General features: G+C 39.2%; 1 protein-coding gene and 1 long non-coding RNA gene across 8 annotated transcripts in view; one reads left to right on the forward strand and one right to left on the reverse strand.

Moving 5' to 3' along the window:
• RFC3 (replication factor C subunit 3) overlaps positions 1-24399 on the forward strand; it is a 147246-nt gene that overhangs the window by 31342 nt on the left and 91505 nt on the right. The window contains exon 9 of one of the 2 annotated variants that reach the window (XM_016925164.4): positions 7160-7478. The exons of the other annotated variant lie outside the window; for it this stretch is intronic. Coding sequence (XP_016780653.1) covers positions 7160-7201 — 42 coding nt within the window. The 3' untranslated portion in view covers positions 7202-7478. Of the gene's footprint in view, positions 1-7159; positions 7479-24399 lie in introns of those variants that run through there. 2 annotated transcript variants of the gene reach the window in all.
• Positions 7574-23689, reverse strand: LOC107967881 (uncharacterized). Of its 6 annotated transcripts, none has more exons than XR_010150426.1 (5): positions 20562-23689; positions 15328-15950; positions 12484-12606; positions 11382-11620; positions 7574-10235 (listed from the first exon to the last, which is right to left on the reverse strand). It is a non-coding gene; the product is annotated as an uncharacterized LOC107967881 (long non-coding RNA). The 6 variants fall into 6 exon arrangements; XR_010150429.1 differs by having other exon boundaries at positions 15328-15426; positions 15813-23689; XR_010150428.1 differs by having other exon boundaries at positions 15328-20663; positions 22222-22494.

Genomic DNA, 24399 nt, shown 5'->3' on the forward strand with positions numbered 1-24399 from the left:
CACAAAGAGATGAATGCAGGATGATAGATAGATAGATAGATAGACAGACAGACAGACAGACAGATAAACTGATAAAATATTCTATGTCATGTGTGCTGTGGAGGTGGAGAATTTTGGTTTGTTGTTTTACATAGACTGTGTTACACAGTAATTTACATAGTCCAGGCAGACTAAACAGTATATGCAAGACCTGAAGCAGGAAGGAATATGCCAGTGGAATAGGTTGGGCAAATGGGAAAGTGGCAAAAGATGAGGTGAGAACATTGAGCTAACATGGAGGTGAGGTGGGATAGATCATATAGGGTACTGGTATTCTGGTAAATGTTTAGCAGCTGGCTCTCTAGGGAAAAAAATCAATAATAAAAGGTCCTGATCTGTAGTGTTTGCAATTTTTCTGGTGTAAACACTCTCACCATGGCCAATTTCAAGCTAGCAATGGAAAATGTAACAGTTAGCTCTTGTGAGCTAGTATAACCCTTCTCCAGGCCATCACTGATATAGAGCCTTGTAGGACAATTGCAGTGATTTTTTTTTAAGTGAGAAAGGATGCCACTAAAGAATATTAGAGTAGGCCAGGCTCAGTGGCTCATGCCTGTAATCCCAAAGGAGGCCGAGGCTGGCAGATCAGTTGAGGTAAGGAGTTTGAGACCAGCCTGGCCAACGTAGTGAAGCCCTGTTTCTAATAAAAATACAAAAAATTAGCTGGGAGTAGTGGTGCGTGTCTGTCATCCCAGCTACTCAGGAGGCTGAGGCAAGAGAATCGCTTGAACCGGGAGGCAGAGGTTTTAGTGAGCCGAGATTGCACCACCACACTCCAGCCTGGACTAAGAGTAAGATCTGTCTCAAAAAAAAACAAACCAACAAACAAAAAAGTATTAGAGTTACGATGTGTTCAGGTTTCTGTTTCAACAATCAACTGGCTGCTGGGTTGAGAATAATAATTACATGTTAACGTTTGTCTGTTTTCTTTGATTTACATAGTGCTAGCTTACACATTGTTTTCAATTATTAATTGTCAATATTTAAAAATATAGAAATAAAAAACATAAACTTGATTTTCTTAAAAAATCAAATTTGATCTTTATGTTACTAATTTGAATTGTGGAGTGGCTATCTTTTTTACATAGGTATGCATTTTCCATTTCTCACCAGTTTTAGCTATTATTTTACACAGTTTTTTCTTTGTTTTTAAATTGTGGAGATGAGAAAAATAAACTTTCTAATAACCAACCCTTTTATCAAAATTGGTGTAAAATGAGAGGTAAGAGAGGGTTATATGGTTCAAGAAAAATTGAGCATGCGTATTTCTTTATAGATGTAAAGGATATTTTTAATTTATAATAAAATGTATCTATTTTGAAGGAATACAGCTTAATATATCATTATGAAACAAATCATACAACAGGTTATGATTAGGTATGAAAGATGATTTTTTAAATTGATACACTGACAAAACATCAAAATTTAATCAGGCTTTGATTTTAAATTGATTGAAATAAATTATGTTCTCATAAAATTAATATTTACTATATGAAAAATTGTCAGAATAGCAAAACAATTTGCAAATGTCAGTTTCATAAATGAGTGAGTACAATATATATTGACTTAGAAAAACAAACATTAGCAAAAGTATATCTAAACATAAGTATTGTTTTGAAAATACAGTTAACTTACAGGACAAACTCATTTTATGCTGTTTTTAATGATGATCAAAGTGCAGATATTTAAAATACATCACTGAATTAAGTTAGTTTTGTACATGGTAATTTTAATAAAGGATTTGAAAACTTGATGCTCATGAGTCACAACTTTTTTTTAATTTTGAAAAGAAGTCAATAAGCTTAATATACATTGATCAAAATTAGAAAACATGACTAAGACAATTCTTCTGTGGTAGTTAATATTACTTTTGGATTTTTTTCCTCACAAAATAAATTCAGTTGGAAGGGTATAAAACTTAAATTTACTAATTGCCTGATTCAGCATGAATTTCTTTGAAAAGCAAGCCAAAACCCTCCATGGAATGAGAAATTAACATCATGAACTAGATTGATTCTTATGGCTTGAGAGCATAATGCTTTGTTGATAAATTGGGTCCATAATTAAAGCGTCTGCTGTAGTTACACAAGGATATATGCAAATGATTTTTGAATTGTTCATGTCATCCAAGGGAAAATCTACTAATTTTTCTCTACCCCCATTTCCTGCTTTACAAAGATTGGATTCCTTAGTTTATAATATAGTTGACCCTTGAACAATGTCGGGGGTTGGAGCATCAACCAGTCACAGTTGAAAATCAACATAGAACTTTTGACTCCCCCAAAGTTAATAGACTAATGTTGACCAGAGCCTTACCAACAACAGAAATACTCAGATAACACGTATTTTGTATGTCATATATATTACATTCTTACCATAAAGTCAGATAAGAGGAAAGAAAAGGTTATTAAGAAGGTCCTGAGGAAGAAAAAATATATTTACTATCTAAAAATATATATTTACTAAGTAGAAGTGGATCATTATAAAGGTCTTCATCCTTTTTGTCTTTGTGTTGAGCGGGCTGTTGAGGAGGAGGGGTTGGCTTTGCTGTCTCAGGGGTGGCAGAGGCAAAATAAAACCTACATATAAATGGACCCATGCAGTTCAAACCCATGTTTTTCAGGGGTCAACTGTATAACCCATCTAAACAGTGACTATTTTTTGTGTAAGGTCATTCTTAAAGCATTGCACACACATATGATCCAATTCACACATTCTGCAGTTGGCTTGTTAGGAAACTATTTGTCTGGGAATAATCTGGTCTACAATCTTGTGGGAAAAGAATACCCAGACATTTAAATAACAGACCTAAGTATGAATCCATTCCCCAAACTGTGAAGTTGAAGACTGAATTTTAAAATTGGCTTTCAGATATCAAATTTTATAAAAAATGAATTGACATTGATATTGTGAAACATTGATATTCCACAAATGAGATCTATTAAATTGAGGTGCAACATGGTATTGAAAACTAACTATGAGAGTATTGCACTATCGGAATTGCACAAATATCTTGAGAAAAGTTACTTTCAATATAAAAAGCAGTAAGCAAAGATTTTAACTGTAAGTTATTGTCATCCAGGAATAATTGTTTCCTGTTTCTAATCTTTCTTTCCTGGAAGTAAGCTTCAGTAGTGTTACTGCAGGCCTGTCTTTATTCATCCAGCTCTTAGAGAGATGGAGTATTTTATTTAATTGTCATCTTTGAGAAGAATCAGTGAACCTACTGACATGGCTCCAACTGTTTCTCTGTTGAGAATGAGCCTATGTGTAAGTAGTCAGGCTTCTTGCCTGTAAGGAGGCCTAAAGTCTAGCACTGCCCCCACCTAAAACCGTGTTTTCTGGCCTAATTTCTATCAGTAACAGGTTATATTTTGGCTTCCCACTGAATCTGTTTTGTTGATCTCAAGTTGTTCTAAGCAGAGTATAGAATAATGGTGCCATTTATTGGGGAGTAACCCTCAGAAACCTCAAAATTTGGTATATTCACCAGGAACATTGAGAAATAATAATAGAGAAAGTTTGGAAGGAGAAAGTTTTTGTGCATCCAGGGCCTACAAATGTGGGTCTTGGACTTTAGGGAATAAATGTATTGAGTATAATAGTTTATAGAGACTTATAATAGTTTATAGAGACTTATTTTAGGTCAAACTGATTTTTATTTGTTTGCATTTGGCTTTGAACTTCTGTAGCCTGGGAAGAAAGCTCTGGCTGTCATGAGGAATTTTAAGCTTGGCAGGTGACTGCAACCTATGACTTATGCAACTCATGTGAGAAAATAAGACACAGTCCTTTAGCTGTGTTGGGTGCTTCAGGTAGAGACTGCTTTAGCTTAATGCACAGACCAACCTTGTCCTAAATTGAGACAAGATTCCATTGTAGAGAAGAGTTTTACAGGTATTTTAAACATTGGTGGTCAGAAGAATATTTGCCACTTTTAAACTGCAAGGCAACTAGCTCTGCATGTATAACAGAGCACTAGAGGGGCTCTAGGTCTACATGGTTAGTACCAAGACCAGCTAGATAATCTAGATTGGGTATTCCAGATTCAAGAGAAGACCTCTTTCAGGATCAAGGAGGGCTGTGAAGGCACCTGCTAACCTTTCATGTGGCATTTCCACAGACTTTTAAGACTCCCTCTCCCATTATAGAATCCCAAATTGGCTCTGAATACATTAATATCTTAAGTTCTAAACCTGACTTGCTATCTGAGACCCAAATTGTGATTTCACCATAGATGTGCATTAGACTTTCTTTATTAATTAGGAAATAAGAGATGTGAACTCTTGTTAGAAAGAAATTGCTATCCCCTTGAGACAGAAAATCAACTAAATGACATTATTAGAAACCCAAACACAAGGATATCAAAGTGTTCTGTGCCTGCAACTGGTTGCCTCCAATTATCCCATTTGCTCAAGAAAAGAAAAAACTAGAGTTGTTAAAAGATGGTACTTCAGTTCCATTAAATCCAGAAACAGAGGAAGATTAATAAAGGAAAGTAGGCAGGATAGGCTGGAGGAAGAGATTATTTATTCACTAAGAAAGAGTACAGGGAGAAAGGTACATTGAAGATGGAGTTAGACCAACATACAAGGGGCAGAAAAAGGTACCTAAATTCTAACTGCTTTTAAAGAGGGAAGTATATGTTTGTTGTTACTAAATCATAAATGGTGTATGGAACCCAAGAGAGAGAAGTCCAGGATGATAACCCCAAGAAAACCCAAGTCACTGAGAGGTGACTTTCTAAACCCACAGGACCTCACTTGGAGCAACTGGGGAACTACTACTTAAAGACTGGAACAGCTGTACCAAGGAGTTGTAGAAATCTGGACAGACTTAGAAAATGCATAAGAGATATTCAAAGCATTTCTTACATGAGTTTCCATGTGACACAGTCATCACAGGGAGATACAAGCATTGCATTTACTCTGAGAGAACTTATTGACCTTAGTTGATGAATTTATGAAATTAGGATCTTAATGGAAGGTAGTAGAAAGATACGAAGAAATGTAGATGTGACAATCAGAGACCAAGTTCAGGTTTTTGTTAACTGTCTGATGGAAGAATCTCTCTTGGGGAGATTATCCGTGTCATTGAGATTATGGTAAACAAAATCTGAACGGTGAACAGAGAGCTTGTTGATTTTCTTCTCTCTTACTGTGGTAGACCTCACAGATGAATCCAGAGTAGTTATAAAAATAATTGCCTGGGACGGAAAGCAAAGACAAAGTAAATGGAAGGGAGCCACTCAGTTCCTGCAGGCAGCATTAGCTCTTACATAGACTAGAGAAGAAAAAGGACTGGTTTAAGAAGTAGACTAAATTGTTAAGAAACTCAAGTAGCCTTGAAAGGGGTTGGGGACTAGCACAGGGAAATTAAATACCAATGCATCAGAAATTTAATTTCAGAAGCAACAAAACTGCTTTAGTGCAGGAATCTATTAGTGGTGATTCTTCAGCTAAGATGAATTATGAATGAAGAAGTCTTTCCTAGCAGATGGGTTTCATGTCCCAAGTAGTTCCATAGCTACAGATGGTGGAAATAGCCCCTGTGGCACAGGACTAAGAGTGGCTGCCCCTGAGAGATGGTGCAGGTGTGGCATGGATTAGAGACTGAATCTAGGGCACCATCAAGGGCTTAAAAACCTAAGATTCTATGGGAAAATGGAAATAAGAGGTTCTGGGTATGCTTGATGGGAAGAAAGAACCCACAGTGATTTTGGGGACTGGCTGCTGCTATTTCAGGTGTCTATTTCAAGTTTGCAAGGAGACAGAAATGCCTGAAATGATACTATTAAAAAAGAAGGAAGAACCAAGGCCATAGTTTAGATATACCCCAGGGCCAACTGCCCATAACCATGTAGTCAAAACTTAAGTCATTCTGATTTCCCCATAATGCTAGCTCTAATCATGACGGGAACAAAACATAAGCTCTATGAACATGGTTCAGTTGAAATCAAAACAATCGACTAGAGACAAATGAGCTTAAACAACTCTACTTCCTTAAAAGGGATGGTAATATACAACAGGCAAGAAAAAAAAAGGTTAAAATACTCCTCCTTTGTGCTTTATAATCTGCACTGTGGCTGCTTTACTTGAGGCTTCTTACTACTTTCAGTTTGAAGTCTCCCAGTTTGAGAACTGTTCTTAGTGTGCACAATAAACTTTTAGCATTTTTTCTAAGTTGATCTGATTTTATATTTCTTAATGCTCCGAGCAAGCACACAGGAAACGTAGATGGAATTTTTTTCCCACAAAAATGGAAATGTAAAGAAATGGTGTCTATGTGCCTTATTTTCTTTACCCAGTCTACCATTGACGGGCATTTAGGTTGACTCCATGTCTTTGCTGTTGTGAATAGTGCTGCAGTGAACGTATGTGTGTGTGTCTTTATGATAGAAGGATTTATAATCCTTTGGTATATACCAGTAATGGGATTGCTTGGTGGAATGATAGTTCTATTTTTAGGTCTTTGAGGAAGTGCCACACTGCATTCCACAATGGTTGAACTAATTTACCCTCCCACCAGCAGTGTATAAGCATTCCCTTTTCTCTGCAACCTTGCCAGCACTGGTTATTTTTTGATTTTTTAACAATAGCCATTTTGAGTGATGTGAGATGGTATCTCATTGTGGCTTTGATTTACATTTCTTTCATGATCAGTGATGCTGAACTTTTTTTCATATGCTTGTTGGCTGTATGTGTGTCTTCTTTTGAAAAGTGTCTGTTCATGTCCTTTGCCCATTTTTAATGAGCTTGTTTTTGTCTTGTAAATTTAAGTTTTTTATAGGTGCTGGATATTAGACCTCTGTGTGATGCATAGTTTGCAAAAACGTTCTACCATTCTCTAGGTTATCTGTTTAGTTTGCTGATAGTTTCTTTTGCTGTGCAGAAGCTCTTTAGTTTAATTAGATCTCATTTGTCAGTTTTTGCCTTTGTTGCAATTGCTTTTAGCATCTTTGCCATTAGATCTTTGCCCATTCCTATGTCCAGAATGACATTTCGTAGGTTGTCTTCCAGGGTTTTTATAGCTTTGGGTTTTACATTTAAGTCTTAATCCATTTTGAGTTGGTTTTCATATATGGTATAAGGAAGTAAAACAGTCTCAATGTCCTTTGCAGCAACACAGATGGAGCAGGAGGCCATTTTCTTTAGCAAACTAATTCAGGAACAGAAAACCAAATACCACAAGTTTTTATTTATAAGTGGGAGTTAAATGAAGAGAAGAGATGGACACAGACAGGTGAACAGCAGACACTGGAGCCCACCAGAAGGTGGAGGGTGAGAGGAGAAGAGGATCAGGAAAAATAACGAATGGGTATTAGGCTTAATACCTGGATGATGAAATAATCTGTACAACAAACACCCATGACACAAATTTACCTATGTAACAAACCTGCACATGTATACCTGAACTTAAAATAAAAGTTAAAAAACTGATATGGAAATGTAATTGTAAATGGTAAATGCAAAATAAACGTATTCCTGGGAGAATATTTTTCCACTGGGCTTAAGTAAGCAAGTCATGGAATACAGACAATTGGTCTTGAATGAGAGACGTCTGTTGAGATTGACTCCAGAAAGTTTTTCCTTTTCTCTCAGATACCAGGATTACTGGGGTCCTGGTAGCTCTGGTTCTGGAAATGCAATTTTGCCTGGAATAATTGACCTATGCGCAGGAGATTGGCTTTCTAAATTGGGTGCGTGTGACAAACGGGTGTGGTAATTTTGTGAGTCCTGTTAGCTGTTTTGATTCTTTAAAAGTAAGGCCTCTGAGAGACTGGGCATTGAATTACTATGACTTGAGAGGATTTGGAAGCTCCAGACCCATTCCAGAGAGAGACAGGTGGTTACTGGAGGAACCTCAACTCTACCCAGACAGCAAATCCTGCCAACTAAGCCTGCGGAAAAGATATGAAGGGGAAGGGTATTTGTTTTGTAAGTGGACTTTGTACTTTGAATTTTAATACGTGGGGCAAGATAATTTTATTTCAAACTTTAGTTCTTTTAGATTTTCATGTCTTTGAACTTAAAGTTGTAAAGCAATCTAATCTTTAGATATAAATTTATTCCTTGGAATTTAATAATAGCAAGGAAATTGTCTTCAAATAAGAGGCATCTCTTTATAGATGTTTGGTTATTGGAGTATCTTCAAGATAGCATCCAATCTCATTGCAGAATCTCTGACATGCTACATTAGACAGTATGCCTGGACATAATTTTGGACAGAAAATAGAATAGGGGATACATTTTCAGCTCTTCCTACAGAATGGACTCAAAGCTGACATATGGAATGTTTGGTTCTGACTCACTGCAGATTCTTCTGGGGATGACATTTAAGCCGCCTGCCCTTGGAACCTCAAGGAAACACAAGTCAGCAGAGCTCAGTGCAGGGTGTGGGCTCATGGAGATGGGAGCAATGCTCTCCCAAGGCAATCAGCATCTCTGGCTGACCATAGGCTTCATGTTTAAGCCCAATGAATTAAGAAGATGAAAAACTGGGAAGTGTTAGTGGGGCTAACATTAAAATTAATATTTTTGCTTCATTTTCTCCTCTTTTGTTTGAACATTTGATATAAATCTTGGCTCTCTTTGCTCATTAAAACCCAGTGTGGTAACCTTTTCAGAGTCCTTAATTTCCTAATATGAAATGTGATTCAATTCAATAAACAGTTGTTCAGCACTTATTGTATATTTCTGTTCTGGGTACTAGGAATATAGAAATAAATAATATTACATTAGATGCTGACTTTATTTACATGTTTGAGTCCAATAATATAAAAATACATAAATCTTAAGGACAGCATGAAGAGAAAGTGATCATCCTGTCTGGGAGTTTGGAGGTAGACAGCTTTCATCAAAAAGGGAATTTTTGAGCAAAATGGTTAAGCAGAGAAAGCATATTTTTAACAGAGGGACTGGCACATAATTAACACATGGGGAAATGATGTGCATGTTTTATCAAGATACTAACATGAGTTGACAGTTCCTGAGGATAATTTCTATATTGTGAAATAAGGATGGAGCGGAAGAGACCAGATCATAACCATCTCGGAAGCTGAGAGGTGGACATTATTTTATGGATGACCAGCCTTAATCCAGAGAGATTTGATCAAGTTTACAAAATAGAGCAGCTTGGCCAAGTGACTTCTCCGTTTCTTTTTAGCTTCACAGTCTTCTGTTTTGTGTCTTGGTCCCCTACTGTAGCTTGAGAATACTTAATTCTCAGCTATTCCAAATCAGCAGGTACCACACCGTATTTGGTAGGGTTAGGTTTGGCTGCATATAACAGAAAAACCCATAATAAAGAATAACGGTAGATTAAACATGACAGAATTGTGTTTTCCTCAGGTAAAAGCAATTCTGCGGCTAGTCTGGCAACTTGGCAAAATTGTTGGTAACCAGGCCCCTTCCCACTCTTCACTGCACAAGCCCAGGAGCATGAACTTGTCCTCATGTTCTGAGATGGCAGCTGAAGCCCCAGATGATCATGTTCATGTTCCAGGATGGAAACTTTTACGAAGATTTCCTAGAGGCACCTGATACACTTTTACTTATTTCTCAATGGCAAGAATTTGGACCCACGGTCATACCTACGGTTGGAGAACAGTGGGGCATATGATTGCACTGATTAATTTTTTTTATCGAGAAAAAGTGGAAAATAAATATTGAGATAGACAATTAGCTATCTCTGTTCTATCCATGGAAAAATGAGATATTTATCTATCTATTTAAGTGGAAATGAACATGGTAGGCTATCAAAGATTAGAGAAAGAATTTATCCCCAAAATTGTTTTTCTAATTCTGTTTCTTGGACATCTCTTTTTCTTTCAACTGTAGCGTCGCAGTCCCTGAATTTGAAACTCCATTCACAACATACAGTATACATCCTCAAATGCTGAATGCACACTCAGTCGTATGTGTCCACAGCATCCTTCTCTCCCTGACTTCTGGGACTTTGGATGAACTGTGTTGACTGTTTTCACGTCCTTTCACATTTATTGTTCCTGGTATAAACGAAATGCCACAAATACACCATGATTTTATTTGACACTCAAAAGTCAGGCTTTTGAGACTCAAAAACAACCTTTTGCTTCATGTTTGCTGTGAGAGTCAAAGCTCCATTATAAAACTCGGAAGCTGCGCATGAACTCTCAATCTGTGTATCATCTTTTCCCCAAGGCAACGTCTAAAGGCCTAAAAGAGAATTGCGATGCAAAACAAGAATTTTGAGGGATAATAAATGCATTGGTTAATAACAAACCAACCCAACATACTTATAATAGAGACGATAATCAATCTAAATGCCCAATAATGAAAACTAAACATAACATTATGATGAAAAGTATAAAGTCATTAAATATTTTGAAGGATTGTAAATAATATCAAAACATTTATATTTCAATGAGTGAAGAGAACAGTATATAAAAGTGACTATGTATAGAGATGACAAGTTTAGAAGTATACTCAGAAAAGTTATGAGGAAAAGGAGCATAATTTTAGCAGTGATTGGGTGGCAGACTATGGATAATTCCTATTTTCTGTTTTCTAAATTTTCCCTCTGAGGAACATGAATTATTTTTATAATAAAGCATTATTAGGATGCACATATATATATGTGTGCATATATTTACAGTTTGAAATAAAAAATAAAGTTGCCATCCCATACGTAATGGTGGATAAATGACTCACTTCTGTCTGGGCATGTCGTGGACTGAATTTTGTCCCCAATGGTGGATAAATGACTCACTTCTGTCTGGGCATGTTATGGACTGAATTTTGTCCCCATCACCCCCAAATTCATATGTTGAAGCCCTAACCACCAACATGAATATGACTATATATGGAGATACGGCCTTTCAGGAGGTAATTAAGGTTGAATGATGTCATAAGGGTGTGGCCCTAATCTAATAGGACTGGTGACCTCATAAGACGAGGAAGAGACACCAGGGGCATGCATAGATGAAAGACCATGTGAGGATACAGCTTGAAGGTGGTCGTCTGCAAGCCAAGGGGACAGGCCTCAGGAGAAGCCAACCCTGCAGTCACTTGGATCTTGGACTTGCAGCCTCCAGAACCATGAGAAAAATATGTTTCTGTTGTTTAAGCCACTCCACCTGTGGCATTTTGTTTTGGCAGCTGGAGGAGACTAAGTGTGTTGCACTTTTTTTTTTTCTTCTGAGAAGGAAAAAAGCCAGGAGAGAAACTTGAAGTAGCAAAATGGGGACTCAGGAAAACCAAGGGAAGGAGGAGGATGGAGGCTTTTGGCCACCACACACTCCCTTGCTTGGAGGGCTAGAATTTGCCCTCCATGACTGCACAAACACATTTAAAGACATCTACCTTTGAGTGCTCCAGATGTTTGAATCAGTGACTGTATTGCTCCGTACTTGTCCCCTCTGCAGAGGAGGCATTCCCAGTTGCCTCCAATGTGCATCCTGTGACTTGGACCCCAGACTTCTCTTCCTTCTGGCTGCCTGCTTTGGATGTGTTTTTGCTTATCCCTCGGCTTTTTAACGTGACAATCGACTCCGCATGTGTCCCAGGCAGCCGTGAGGAGAGAGAAACTCCTTGTTCTTTCCCTGCAGGCCAAGGCAAGGAGAGAAGAAAGGGAAATGAACCGTGTTACATTTCTGTCTGCAGCATGATTCCCTGTCATGATTTTCCTCCAATCAGGGAAGGTTACTTTGGCAACCGCCAATTAATGTCCCTTTAAATAACTTCCTCCTGGTTAGTGATACTTCATTTTCATAAAACCAGCAAGTCCCGCAGAGATGTCTTAAAGTAGCCAAATCCTTTTTTTTCCCTTTCTCATTACTTAAGAAACATATTAAATATATATATTTTTACCAGGTCTTGCTCTGTTACCCAGGCTGGAGTGCAGTGGTATGATCCTAGCTATTGCAGGCTACTGCTGGGCTCAAGTGATCCTCCCGCCTCAGCCTCCTGAGTAACTGAGACCACAGGCCAGAGCCACCATACCCAGCTGAGAAACATATTTGAACAGATCACATAACATTTTAAAATATATTGGCATAAAAGTGAAATATACTAGTTAAAGCTTCATGTCATTGTCCTTAAAAAATACTAAGGGGAAAAAGATTTGTAAAATATAAAAATAGAGGTTGCATGTCAATTTCAAGATTTCTTAGAGCATTGATGATAAACTTTATTTTAATGCGGTGTTGATTTAATAATATCAGTAAAGTGATCTCTGTATTTTACAAGCATATTAATTGTTGCTGATTGCAGGATGACTTTGAAAAGGGAGGCTGGGTGTGGTGGCTCATGCCTGTAATCCCAGCACTTTGGGAGGCCGAGGCAGGCGGATCACCTGAGGTCAGGAGTTTGAGACCAGCCTGGCCAACATGCCGAAACTCTGTCTCTACTAAAAATACAAAAATTAGCCAGGCATGGTGAATTAGGCGGGTGTGGTGGTGGGCACCTGTAATTCCAGCTATTCAGGAGGCTGAGGCAGGAGAATCTCTTGAACCCGGGAGGTGGAGTTTGCAGGGAGCCGAGATCATGCCACTTCGTTCCAGCCTAGGCGACAAGAGCAAAACTCCATCTCAAAAAAAAAAAAAGGGAAAAATGATCACATTTTTGTGTTTGAAATAGCATGTACAATCACTGCACTTCAATGGCAAGGAGGTAGTTCAACCTGCGAGAACACACACACCTCCCCTTAGAGGCTCCCAAAATGATTTTTCACTTAACAATTTTGTACCGACACTGTGCCATACCAAAGTACTGCAACCAATTACAGGTATTTACTGCAGAATACGCTTTGCAGTAAAACTAACCCTGAAAATATAAGAAATTGTTTTTATGAGCGATAGAAATGCCTATTCTGGAAGCTCTAAAAAACATTAAATTTTACTTCAGGTGTAGAAAGTTGCCTGTGAAAATATGCTTCTTTCAATTTCAGATGATACAGTAATTCACAGGATTATCAAAACAATGCTGTTGAACAGCAGTATAGATTTATTTAGTTCTATACGTCTCACCTTTAGACATTTTAAGATGAAGTGTTTGTCCTTTCAATTAATCAAAAATGTTTTCCCTTCCACTTAGCTAAGTCGCTCAGGTCTCTAGCCCAGTCGGCATTTTCTCTCAGATATTTGGCTGAGTGCCATACTGAAGAATTAGGTCTGGTAATTAAATCCAATCTCAGCAAAGTTTTTTTTTTTTTTTTTTGTCTGACACTTTATTTAGGTTTTATGCAAAATGGAATCCCATAGGGACAGAGAATGAACATGTTATGAAGTATAATTGCAATGAAATATATTTAACAGTTATTTTTGAAGAAAACGCTTAGAGATTTCCCGTGACTTGAATCAGCTTCAATGTCTTTATGCAGCTTTTTCCGTTAATGCTTCCCATCCTTTATGATTAGACATATTCATCTATTTTCTGCTGGTTTTCTACATTAATAAGCTGCTTTTGTCAATGATTTTATGTAAATCAGTATGTTTCCCGCTGATTCATACACACACATGTCAAAATATTTTAAAAGCGAGACACGTTATAGGTTAAAATATACAGGTAAATATAATATGTATGTATTACATATGCATGTATTTTTGACATTCTACATTTTGATATATTCATATATCTTCATATACATATTGAAAAGCATATCTTCTATAGCTGTGTCTTAAATTTTCAAGTATTTTGATCTGATCACTTTCTGCAATTGACAATTTAAATGTTCCCAAATTATACAAGGAGAAGGAAAATCAGGATCTAAAAATATAATGAGGGTTGCTGTTTTGGAGACACCTCTAAGGCCATCTTAGTCCATTTCCCAAGTTTCCAGCTGCACTGTTTCATCATAGAATGGAATTTACAAATTGCCTCCCAATGCTGTCAGATTCTATTATTTATAATAAATTAATTCTTACATGCGTTTCTAAGAAAAGTTGTGAAAATAATTTTCTGGAGGTCCTTACATATAGTGTTTCCCACAGAGAATGTGTGCGTCTGTTTTGCTGGTTAGTTGGTTAGCATGATTTTGTACCTAGAAGTACAATCTTTGGAATGGTGTTCCTTCCAGTCATAAAGTGCTTTTAACTGATAGACAGTTTTTCATCACAATAGTTATAACTGCATCAGTAATATAATGAATGAAAACAATACATACATATATACACAATGCACATATGCAGATATGAATCTCATGCACAAAATCAGGCAGTTAAGAAAAGACTGTTTTCATTATTTCTGTCTCTGGGTTTAATTTCTGTTTGGGGTCCTCACTCTGCTAAGTAACAGAAAGTTCATCTTCATGCACATAGCACTCTTCCCCACCCTGCCTAGGTTGCATTTATGGGAGGAGGATGGGTGTTTGGGAGAAGGCAACATGGCTTTGCAATATTCAGGTACTGAGTGGAGCCATATGTTCTGTGGGTCTGTGTCGTTTAACCACACCTGCATCAGCTGAGCCATTCTCATTCCCATCAGACTTGAGTCATTTTACCCAGGTAATTGCTGTGTTTTCCTGGTTCCAACCATAAGAATTCTGTCTCTGTACAGAGGCTGTCCATGCTGTCCATGTGGTTGGCTTCTCCCTGGTACAATGACATCATTCTCTTGCTTGATACTGCGTGGATACACAGGCCCTCCATGAAACCGCTAAGTCCTTTGTTCCAGATTTGTTACTGCCCTGCTGTATAAGTACTCTATGCTTTTTGTATGTGAGGTTGAGAACCCTGGGATCTTGCCAATTTTCAGAGTTCTACTGGGCATGGGGCACAGATTTCCTCTACTCTCAGTCTCCCAAACATCTCTCCAGAGGTTTTTGTCATTTCTGCCCCCTCCTCTCTCTGACTTAGTGTATTAGTCCATTTGCACTGCTATAAAGGAATACCTAAGACTGGATAATTTATAAGGAGAAGAGGTTTATTTTGGCTCATGGTTCTGCAGCCTGTACAAGCATGTCACCAACATCTGCGTGGCTTCTGGTGAGGGTCTCAGGAAGCTTCCACTCATGGTGGAAGGCGATGGGGGACCTGGAGTATCACATTGTGAGAGAGGGAGTGAGAGAACGAGGGAGGAGGTGCCAGGCTCCTTTAAACAAACAGGTCTCCTGTGAACTCATAGAATGATAAATCATTCATTACCCTGAGGACAGCACCAAGACCTTCCTAAGGGACCTGCCTTCCTAACCCAAACACCCCCTCCCACTAGGCCCACCTCTAACATTGGGGATCACATTTCAAAATGAGATTTGGAGGGGACAATTATCCAACCATATCATTTAGCCAAAGAATGGAAAGGCTAGGCCTACCTAGAATATCCTCTCAAGAACACGACTGGCATCTAATTGTTGTATCCTCTTTCTCTTGTTCTGTCTTCTTTCAGTTCTTGGATTCTTTAGTTAGTTCAGCTGAGAGTAGAGGGTTAGGAATTGGAAGATGGAATAGCATGAACAGTGATGCTGAAGTGAGTTCATGAAGGGTGGATATGAGAGTGAGTGGAAACTTGTGATTATGTTGGGGAGTGTGACTGGAGGTCAGGGGTGACCTGGAGATCTGTTTGGCGAGTTATGGGGCTGGGAGTAAGTTGAGGAGATCACCAGTAGTCTCGAATTTTCAAACTATAGAATTTTTTTCTTTAGGGTAATGAGAAGCCTTTGGAAATTATTGAGCAGAAAGTGATATAATCCAATAAATGGTATAGATTTTAGATACTTTATGGAGTTATTTGATAGGGGATCACATTTCAACATGAGATTTGGAGGGGACAACTCAAATATGATTCCAAGAACCTAACCTGAGCTATGGTGAGTTATGCAGGAGGAAGGGGAGTTCTGTCTTGGACATATGATGTTGCAGAGGCGATTTTGAGATGTAAAGAGAGGTAAAGCCTAGGGATGTATTGATGAAAATAATCGATTGATTGTAGCTCAAACTGTGGAAATAGAAGAGAGAAGAAGAAAGAGAACAAAATTCATTTTGGAATAGTGAGGAACAGTCAGAAACTGGACAAAGATGCAAAATTAGAAGAATGAAGACATAGAAACATAGAAGGAGGATTTCTAAATAGGAGTGTTATCACCAGCATCAGTTGTTGCTGGAGAGGTTTCCAGGGATGTAGTGGTTTCACAGTGCACAGTAATCCTCCCAATTCAAAACACCTGAAAGTTCTATTAAAAATATGAAAAAAAATATTTCTATAATGATTGTGAAAATTGGGAAAGTAAGGGGAATTTGTTGCATGGTGCCTTTGCCTGAGGGAGTTGCCTTGTAAGAAGCTGTTGTTTCCTTTGTGCTCACCCTCTCTAGTGACAGCTCTAGGTCTGGAATGGGAATGCATGGATTGAGTGTGTGTGATGGAGGAGTTGGTGCCTGAGAAATTACAAAGGCAAACCTAGGTGGAGAAAGCTGGCATAAGAAAAGAGTAACAGGACTTTGCTAAATTCTTATGAGCAAAATCTACAGGGAAATGAATTCTGAGGAAGCTCTACCAAGAAGGGAAAAGCATAATTATAGATCAATGTATTTATCAATCAATCAATCAATTATAAATCAACCCATTTATCATTGTAGGCTCACATCCCAGAGATTCTGGATTCAATGTGCTAGACCAAACAGCAAGAAATAGTTCTCATTGTTGACTTGGCTAGTTGAATAAAACCTAGGTTCTACAGAGGTGTAAATAAACTTTATCTGTCAGAAAATACTCAGTGTGGCCAGGTGTGGTGGCTCACACCTGTAATTCCAGCACTTTGGGAGGCTGAGGCGGGTGGATCACCTGAGGTCAGGAGTTCGAGACCAGCCTGACCAACATGGAGAAACCCTATCTCTACTAAAAATACACACAAAAGATTAGCTGGGTGTGGTGGCTCATGCCTATAATCCCAGCTACTCAGGAGGCTGAGGCAGGAGAATTGCTTGAACCCGGGACGTGGAGGTTGCAGTGAGCCGAGATCATGCCATTGCACTCCAGCCTGGGCAACAAGAGTGAGACTCCATCTCAAAAAAAACAAAACAAAATGAAACTCGGTGTACCATAGACTATGTCTACCAGAGACAATAGTTCTTGGTTGGCTAATCAAGTGTGGTTCCCCTAACTACATCCTCCAAGAGGTCTTAGAAGGAACTGTCTTCACCAACGCTTTCACAAATATATCGTTGAGGTGAGCACCTTTGAGATGTGGTCCAGGGGTTTTTTCTGTAGGCAGAGATGCCAATAGGAAATGCTGCAGGGGCAATGGTCTCATAAACTCAATGGGAAGCACCCAGAGACCCAAGCAAGTAATAGCAGTTATTTGGGAGAGGTAACATGGTGTGCTTACCTTCATGGTCAGCTGGAAGGGTGTGATCCATACAGTTTGGAGGTGGATAATTGATCATGAGTTCTTTGATTGGAAGCTCACTACAGCTTTCTTAATGAATTCAAATAAGAAATAAAACCATCTCTAGGTGTTGCAAAGAGTCCTGACTTGAGCTTTTGTAATGGAGAGTCATTGTGCCTCATACAGTTCTCAGCCCTGAGCCACATCAAACAGCTGGAGCCCCTTGAGTAAAGGCAGGTCTGAGCCCCCTCAGAAAAGGCCCGATAGAAAGTCACAAGGGGATACTCTTTATATTTCTACTGGTTTTTCCTTAAAAGCCTCCTTGGTAGTGATTTACCATGGTAACTGGGCCCTGGGAAAAAGGAAATACCTAAATATTCTAAGGGAAGATTTTCCAATGGCTCTAATCTAGACTAATTTCTGAAATTCCACTAAGGCCTACCAGGAGGAATAGGTATTTAAAAAGCCAGATGATAATTAGGATCCAGTTTAGGGTAAATAGGGTAATCATGTTTTTGAACATGGTTATTCATTCTTGTACATATGTGTACATATAAATATGTATGTATACATAAGTGTGCATATTCTATACAATTGGAATAGATTTCCTGATTAATTGGCAAATATCTTCATAAGTTTCCTGATCTACGAAGGAAGGACTGTTACAGTAGGAAGGGCCAACTGGAAGTTTAAGTGCAATAAAAGAAACAAGGCAATGTTAATACTCTTGGAGTTCCCAGATCTCATCTCATCCCCATCACTAGAAGCAGTTAGCTTTATAGAATAGTGCAATGGACAATGGAATACTTAATAATAGTGCCAATACCCGATTTTACAAAATCCAGAATACACTCTAAACTGTCAACTGAAACACGGTACTCTTTCTTCCATACTCAGAGATGTGCATGTCCAGGAATAATGAATTGGAAATGGGAATTGATTCTCTACCTGGTAAAGTAATGACCCACCTATAAAGCTTGCTTTCTTTCCCTGTGATTCTGTTAATCATTTTAGTACCTCAAGGAGAAATGCTTCTTCCAGTGGATGTACTAAGAGTTTTCAGAAGAATTGGAAAATAAACTTAATCATTTTAAGCCACTCATGCTTCTGAGAGAAGAGGGGAAAATAAGAATCATGGGATGATTGATTCTAACTGTCAGGAGGAAATAGGGCCTCACTACCCAAAAGAGATGAGTGTAGATGATTCCCTGGGCAGCATCCTATTACTACTTTATCAAGTGGTGAAAATTAATGAAAAATTACAGCTGCCCCCTACAGGCCAGACCCACCAGGGCTGCGATCTCCCAGATGGGAAGGAAGGTTTGTGTCACCCATGAACTAAAGACCCCACACCGGTTACTATGTTGGCTGAAGATGAAAGGAAGATGAATTGTACAGTAGTGGGGAGAAATCACAACTATCAGCTACAACCCCAGGACTCATATTTCCTTCTTTACCACGTCATGTATACATTGGTATATTTTGACTAATTTTCTTTGTCTTTCCTTCCTCCCTACTATGCCATTTAAAACATGAGTTTTGTTGGTTAATTTTACATTTCAGGCCACTGGCTACAGAATATTAAGGTGGAATCCAACAGAAATAGAGAGGAAAATAACATCACTCAGAGCTCTTAGACTTTGAGCTGGAGGCAGTAACTGACAAGGCTTAGGGTTGCCTTCCTTTGCTGGGAGAGCTTGAAAATGTCTTGATTGTTTAAGGAACGTTGCATCATATGAGGCATAAATGTTTTTAAGTGAAGAACATATGTGGATATCAGGTACGAAGATAACTGGACCTGTGCAGGACATCAGCTATTGTTCGGAAAGTCAAGCTCCAACACCCTTCCCTTCCATTTGTGCAGAGACCTTTAAAATGTGAGTCTTGGTGAAAGGGAGGCCCCACTTCCCATTACAGAAGCTGAAATTGAGGCGGGAGAGTAGGGTCTGGAGGCAGGGAAACTAAGGCTGATTCACACTTACTTCCTAGAACTGAATCAAAAGGAAAACCCCACTTCTCCACACCCAACTTACAAAGGGATAAGAGGCTACTAACTTTGCACCGCCTCACAGATGAAAAATGGAAAGTACCTTTGATTGGTTCCCTCCTGCAACCAATCAGGCTGGTCATGGGGCAAGTCTTCACTTGTAACTTTGTAACTTCAGCCTCTGATTGGTCACCTATCACAACTAATCGGACTGGCTGTGGGCCACTCCTTCATTTACATAGGGTGTAACTAAGTAACCAGTGGGAAACCTCTAAAGGATATTTAAACCCCAGAAAATTCTGTAACCAGTGCTCTTGAGTGGCTTGCTGGAGCCTGCTCCCACTCTGTGGAGTGTACGGGAGTGTACTTTCATTTCAATAGCTCTGTGATTTTGTTGCTTCATTGTTTTGTTGCTTTGTTTGTGAATATTGCCCAATTCCTTGTTCAAAATATCAAGAACCTGGATGACTCAAAGTCAAGACCCTCCACAGGTAACAAAAAGGCCAGACACTCCTTTCCCGTGGCCTCTGCTCCTAGAATATGTGTCCATTGCCTAGGCTTAAATATTCAAATGTTCCAGTGATACAAAGCCAGGTGAGAAATGCTTCTGGGTGCTAGTTTGAGAATAAGTGTGGAATCCAGCAAGGGCAGTGGCTAGTGTCAAAATCCTGGAGGCAAGAACAGGAGGTGTCTGATGGTGGTGACACTAAGTTCTTACTGTCAGCAGTGGTGGTCACCAGAGGTGGCTTTCTGACAAAATGTGCCTGGTTCCCTGCTGTTCACTCTACTCCGGTCCTGCCCATTTTCTCAGCCTGGATTCTCTGGCCTTTTTGCTGATTGAGTTAATGACACAATATCCTTTCGGCAAATGCCTTTTCTGCTTCATTAAGTTAGTGATATTTGGTCTCCATTGCTTGTAACCAAGAGCCTTGACCTTTACAAGACTGATTCATGGATAACATTTGATTTCCATCTAGGGACAGGGAACCACAAAAAATTGAGAGATGTATAAAAAACTGTGTAGATTTTTTTTTTTTTAGGGGTAGGGGGCATGATTGTCGTTTTGTTTACTCAACTGCTTTTTTTCACAGAAGAAACTAAAAAATATAAAAATGGAATGACTTCTATCAATAGAAAATACAATCCTTTTCAGGAAGATTAATGTTTATCTGCAAAGAAAGATATTGTCGAATGTCTCTTGTGCCATCTGTTCCCAAAGTTCTCCCTTCTGTCTCACCTCCAGTGTGAGTTCTTTGCCTTTCTTTTCCTCATCTAGTTTTGCTACTGGATGGGGCTGGCCTGGGAGGAAAAGGGGAAGGAGAAGTGGGTGCTTCAGATCCTGCAGGGAAAGTGGGGAGAGAGACAAGGACTTCATTATTCAGACCTTTTCACATTGCGAGAGTTAATCTTTTCCTAGCATATGTCCGGTGTCTTAATATGCTAAAATAATGACTATCACCTTCTTAACTTCAAGTCACATCCTAGAAGGCCTCCATTGGATTACTTAAGCCTTCAGAGGCTGAGCAAGTTGAGCAAGATGGTCAGTGTAAAAAACCTGATGCTGTACAAGTCTCGGAGAAAGAAGTATACCAGTCTAACTTGCTTATCCTTGTTTGGTGGTTCCACAAAGGGAACGAGCAATCCTTGATCAAATGGACAAAATACCATGAGTGAGCTACTGTCAGATTTGCTAAGTACCTAGAATCTAGTTCTTAAAGGTGTGCTCGGAATATTTTGGATTCTGTTTTGATTTTGGTGAAAATCCTCATAAAATCTGACAGATTGAAAGCAATGAACAGCTCAGCTTCATAAAAAATCATTTGCATGGAACTGGTGAAGGGCAAAGCATTGCCTGGTTGTCTTCAGCTCACTTCCAGTGCCAGGTGCCTGGGTGGGCTTGTTTATTCAGAAGAAATGAAACATAAATTGGCAGGATCCCTTTAATCCATTCAATTTTCTCTCGTGTGTACAGAATGGGGACAGGTGTGAAAAGTGATCTATTTTGTTGGAAAATTGAAGTCACATGACATCTCAATGATGGCAAAATAAGAAATAGCTGACATCATGTTTCTAAGTATACAACATTTTGCAACAGCCACCTGGAGCAAAAACAGAAAGGTTGAGAAGGCAGAATAATGACTTTTTGTCTCTGGAAGGCATCCATGTTCAACAGTCTGTCAGGAAGAGAGACAGGTGGGGCTGGCTCGCCACCTGGGGTGAAGGCTGCTGCAGGACTTTTATTAAAATTATTGCACAGGAGTGGAGAAGATAAACACTCAGTGGTGCAGTGGAACAGCCGGCCCATATGTCTGGCTAGAACTAAGGTCTTTCTCTAAAATAAACCTACCTAAGGTAGCACCATTGTTTTTGTTTGTTTGTTTGTTCTGTTTTGTTTTGTTTTTCCAAAAAAATCTTGTATACTAGTCAAACAGATCCCAGGACTTATAAATGCATTTAATATGCCTCTATGTCTTCAGTACCAATGTCTGGAATTTATTATCTGGCTTTATCATTGCTTGAGGTATAATAGGCGAAGGAGAATATAAATTAAAATTGGGAATATCATCAGGAGGACAAGGAGGATATTGATTTAAGTGTCTCTGTGCTTTTCACACTGTGTCCCCTGTAGACCCTCAGAGTTAGAAGGCACTAAAGAGTTAACTAGTGGAGCCCTCTGGTATGTGGTAAATCAAGGCCCAGAGAGGCAGTGTGACTTATTTAAAATCACACAGCTAGTAATGTCAGAGACAAAATTGGAACCGAAGTGTTCTGATTTTCAGTCCTTTGGTCTTTGTAACTAGAGAACACAGCTTCATACTTGTATTAGTTTTACATAGCTGCCATAACAAATAACCATAAATCAAGTGGCTCAAAACAACCCACATTTATCCTCTTACTGTTCTGGAGCTCAGAGTCTGCAGTCATTCTCACTGGGCTAAAGTCAAGGTGTCAGCAGGGCTGGTTGCTCCCAGAAGCTCCAGGGAAGAATCCGTGTCTGTGCCTTTTCCAGCTTCCAGAGGCCTTTTGCAATCGTTGGTTAATGATCCCTTCCTCGTATCCCTCCAACTTCTTGCTTTTATCACCCCACCTCCTGACTCTGCTGCCCTCCTGCTGCCCTCTTCCAACTACCCTTGTGATGACATTGGCCACAGCCAGCTAATCCGGGATAATCTCCCACCTCCAGATGCTTCATTTAATCACATCTGCACAGTTCCTCTCATCATGTAGGGTGACATATTCACAGGTTCCAGGGAGCAAGACGTGGACATCTCTGGAGGCCATTATTCTGCTCACCACATCCCTCTACCTTGCATTATCGCCTCTCCCATTCTCTGAAAACAAACAATATAGAAGGCAGAAGAGATTTCTGGAGCCTAAACCATGTAGTAACATTTATGTAACATTGGGGCCATTCTCTTCACTTGGCATGGCAGCTTTGCCACTCAGTCTCCCAGACCTCTGGATGAGCAGAAGGGCCGGTATCCCCACTATTTTACAGATTAGTAAAAGCAAAACATTTAAGATTTTGGTTCAGTTAGAGACTGTGGTTCAGTTAGAGTTCTTAAAGCATACCTGCTTGTACCAAGTAGTATTTAGTAGTAGTCAGTATTTACAATAGTATTTCAAAGTCCTTTGGTTCTTAATCATTTTATTAACGTTCAGACAGGAGGTTTCATTTGTTTCTTCAATTTTTTTTCTTTTATCTTTGTGGCAAGAGATAAGAGAACTCTTACCTAATATCTACTTGTTTGTTCGACTTCATGTTCCTGGGCTGTGACAAAGGGCAGAGTGTGTGGTAATGAAAACTTACTCATAATCTTAAATACGATGTAAGTGGCTGAATTGGAAAGGGAGATGCCCATTACCAAAGGCACTGGAGGGGAGAAGGCCTTATTAGTGCTGGAAGGTCGTCAGCGTGGAGAGTTCAGACACGTCTGTGCTGTTCACATACAGTGTAAACTCATCACTCTTGGAATTTAATTCTTGGGAAATGATTGAAAGAGGTAGTAAAAATATTTACAACTTATATGAACTTTATCAGTCTCCAAATATTCTGAACATTTGGCATTATATTTTATTAAAAATAAACGGCCGGGTGCGGTGGCTCACGCCTGTAATCCCAGCACTTTGGGAGGCCAAGGCAGGCGGATCACCTGAGGTCGGGAGCTCGAGACCAGCATGACCAACATGGAGAAACCCCGTCTCTACTAAAAATACAAAATTAGCTGGGCGTGGTGGCACACGCCTGTAATACCAGCTACTCGGAGGCTGAGGCTGGAGAATCGCTTGAACCCGGGAGGTGGAGGTTGCGGTGAGCTGAGATGGCACCACTGTACTCCAGGCTGGGCAACAAGAGTGAAACTACCTCTCAAAAACAAACAAACAAACAAAACGAAAAACAAAACAGAACAAAAAAAAAAAGAAACCAACCCCCCCCCCCCAAAATACATAGTAGGCACTCAATAAATGTTTGAATGTTTGCAGGGTGTTGAATGAATGAGTGAATCATTGGTGATTGTTTCTCTCTGAAAAATAAATGAAGAATGTTTTCATTTGGGCTTGTATGTTTCCTCTACATTCAGTGATGACTTAAAGAGCCAATTAACTTTTAAAGTTGGGCTAAACAACCTAGGCCTGTGACTAGAAAGGGCTAGATTTTGTTTGTTTAGGAGACAAAATTGAGGGGAAAGATTTCTATGGACCTAATAGGGTCCTCGAGAATGTTTCAAATATTAGCAAAGAAATTTATCCTATCAATCCAATGTCTCAGTGACCAACTCTACACCCCCCAGGCTTCTTATATGCAATGGGGTGGAGGAGGCGTTGCCAAGTTTAGAGGGGGTTGTGGAGCCCAGGGACAATCATTGAGTCAGAACCAACAAATGTTCGAGCAACCCTCATGTCCCAGGCCTTTTTAAAGATATTATTTCATGAAATTCAACAACTGTGTGAAATAGATGTTGCACCCATTTTACAGATTTAGAAAAGTTCGAGGAAGATTAAGTGACCTGATAAAGTGGAAGATTAAACTATTTCAAAGCGCCTGTTTTTCAACTCCAAATACTCTGCTGTTT

This window comes from Pan troglodytes, chromosome 14 (genome assembly GCF_028858775.2).
Source record: "Pan troglodytes isolate AG18354 chromosome 14, NHGRI_mPanTro3-v2.0_pri, whole genome shotgun sequence".
NCBI lineage: Eukaryota > Metazoa > Chordata > Mammalia > Primates > Hominidae > Pan > Pan troglodytes.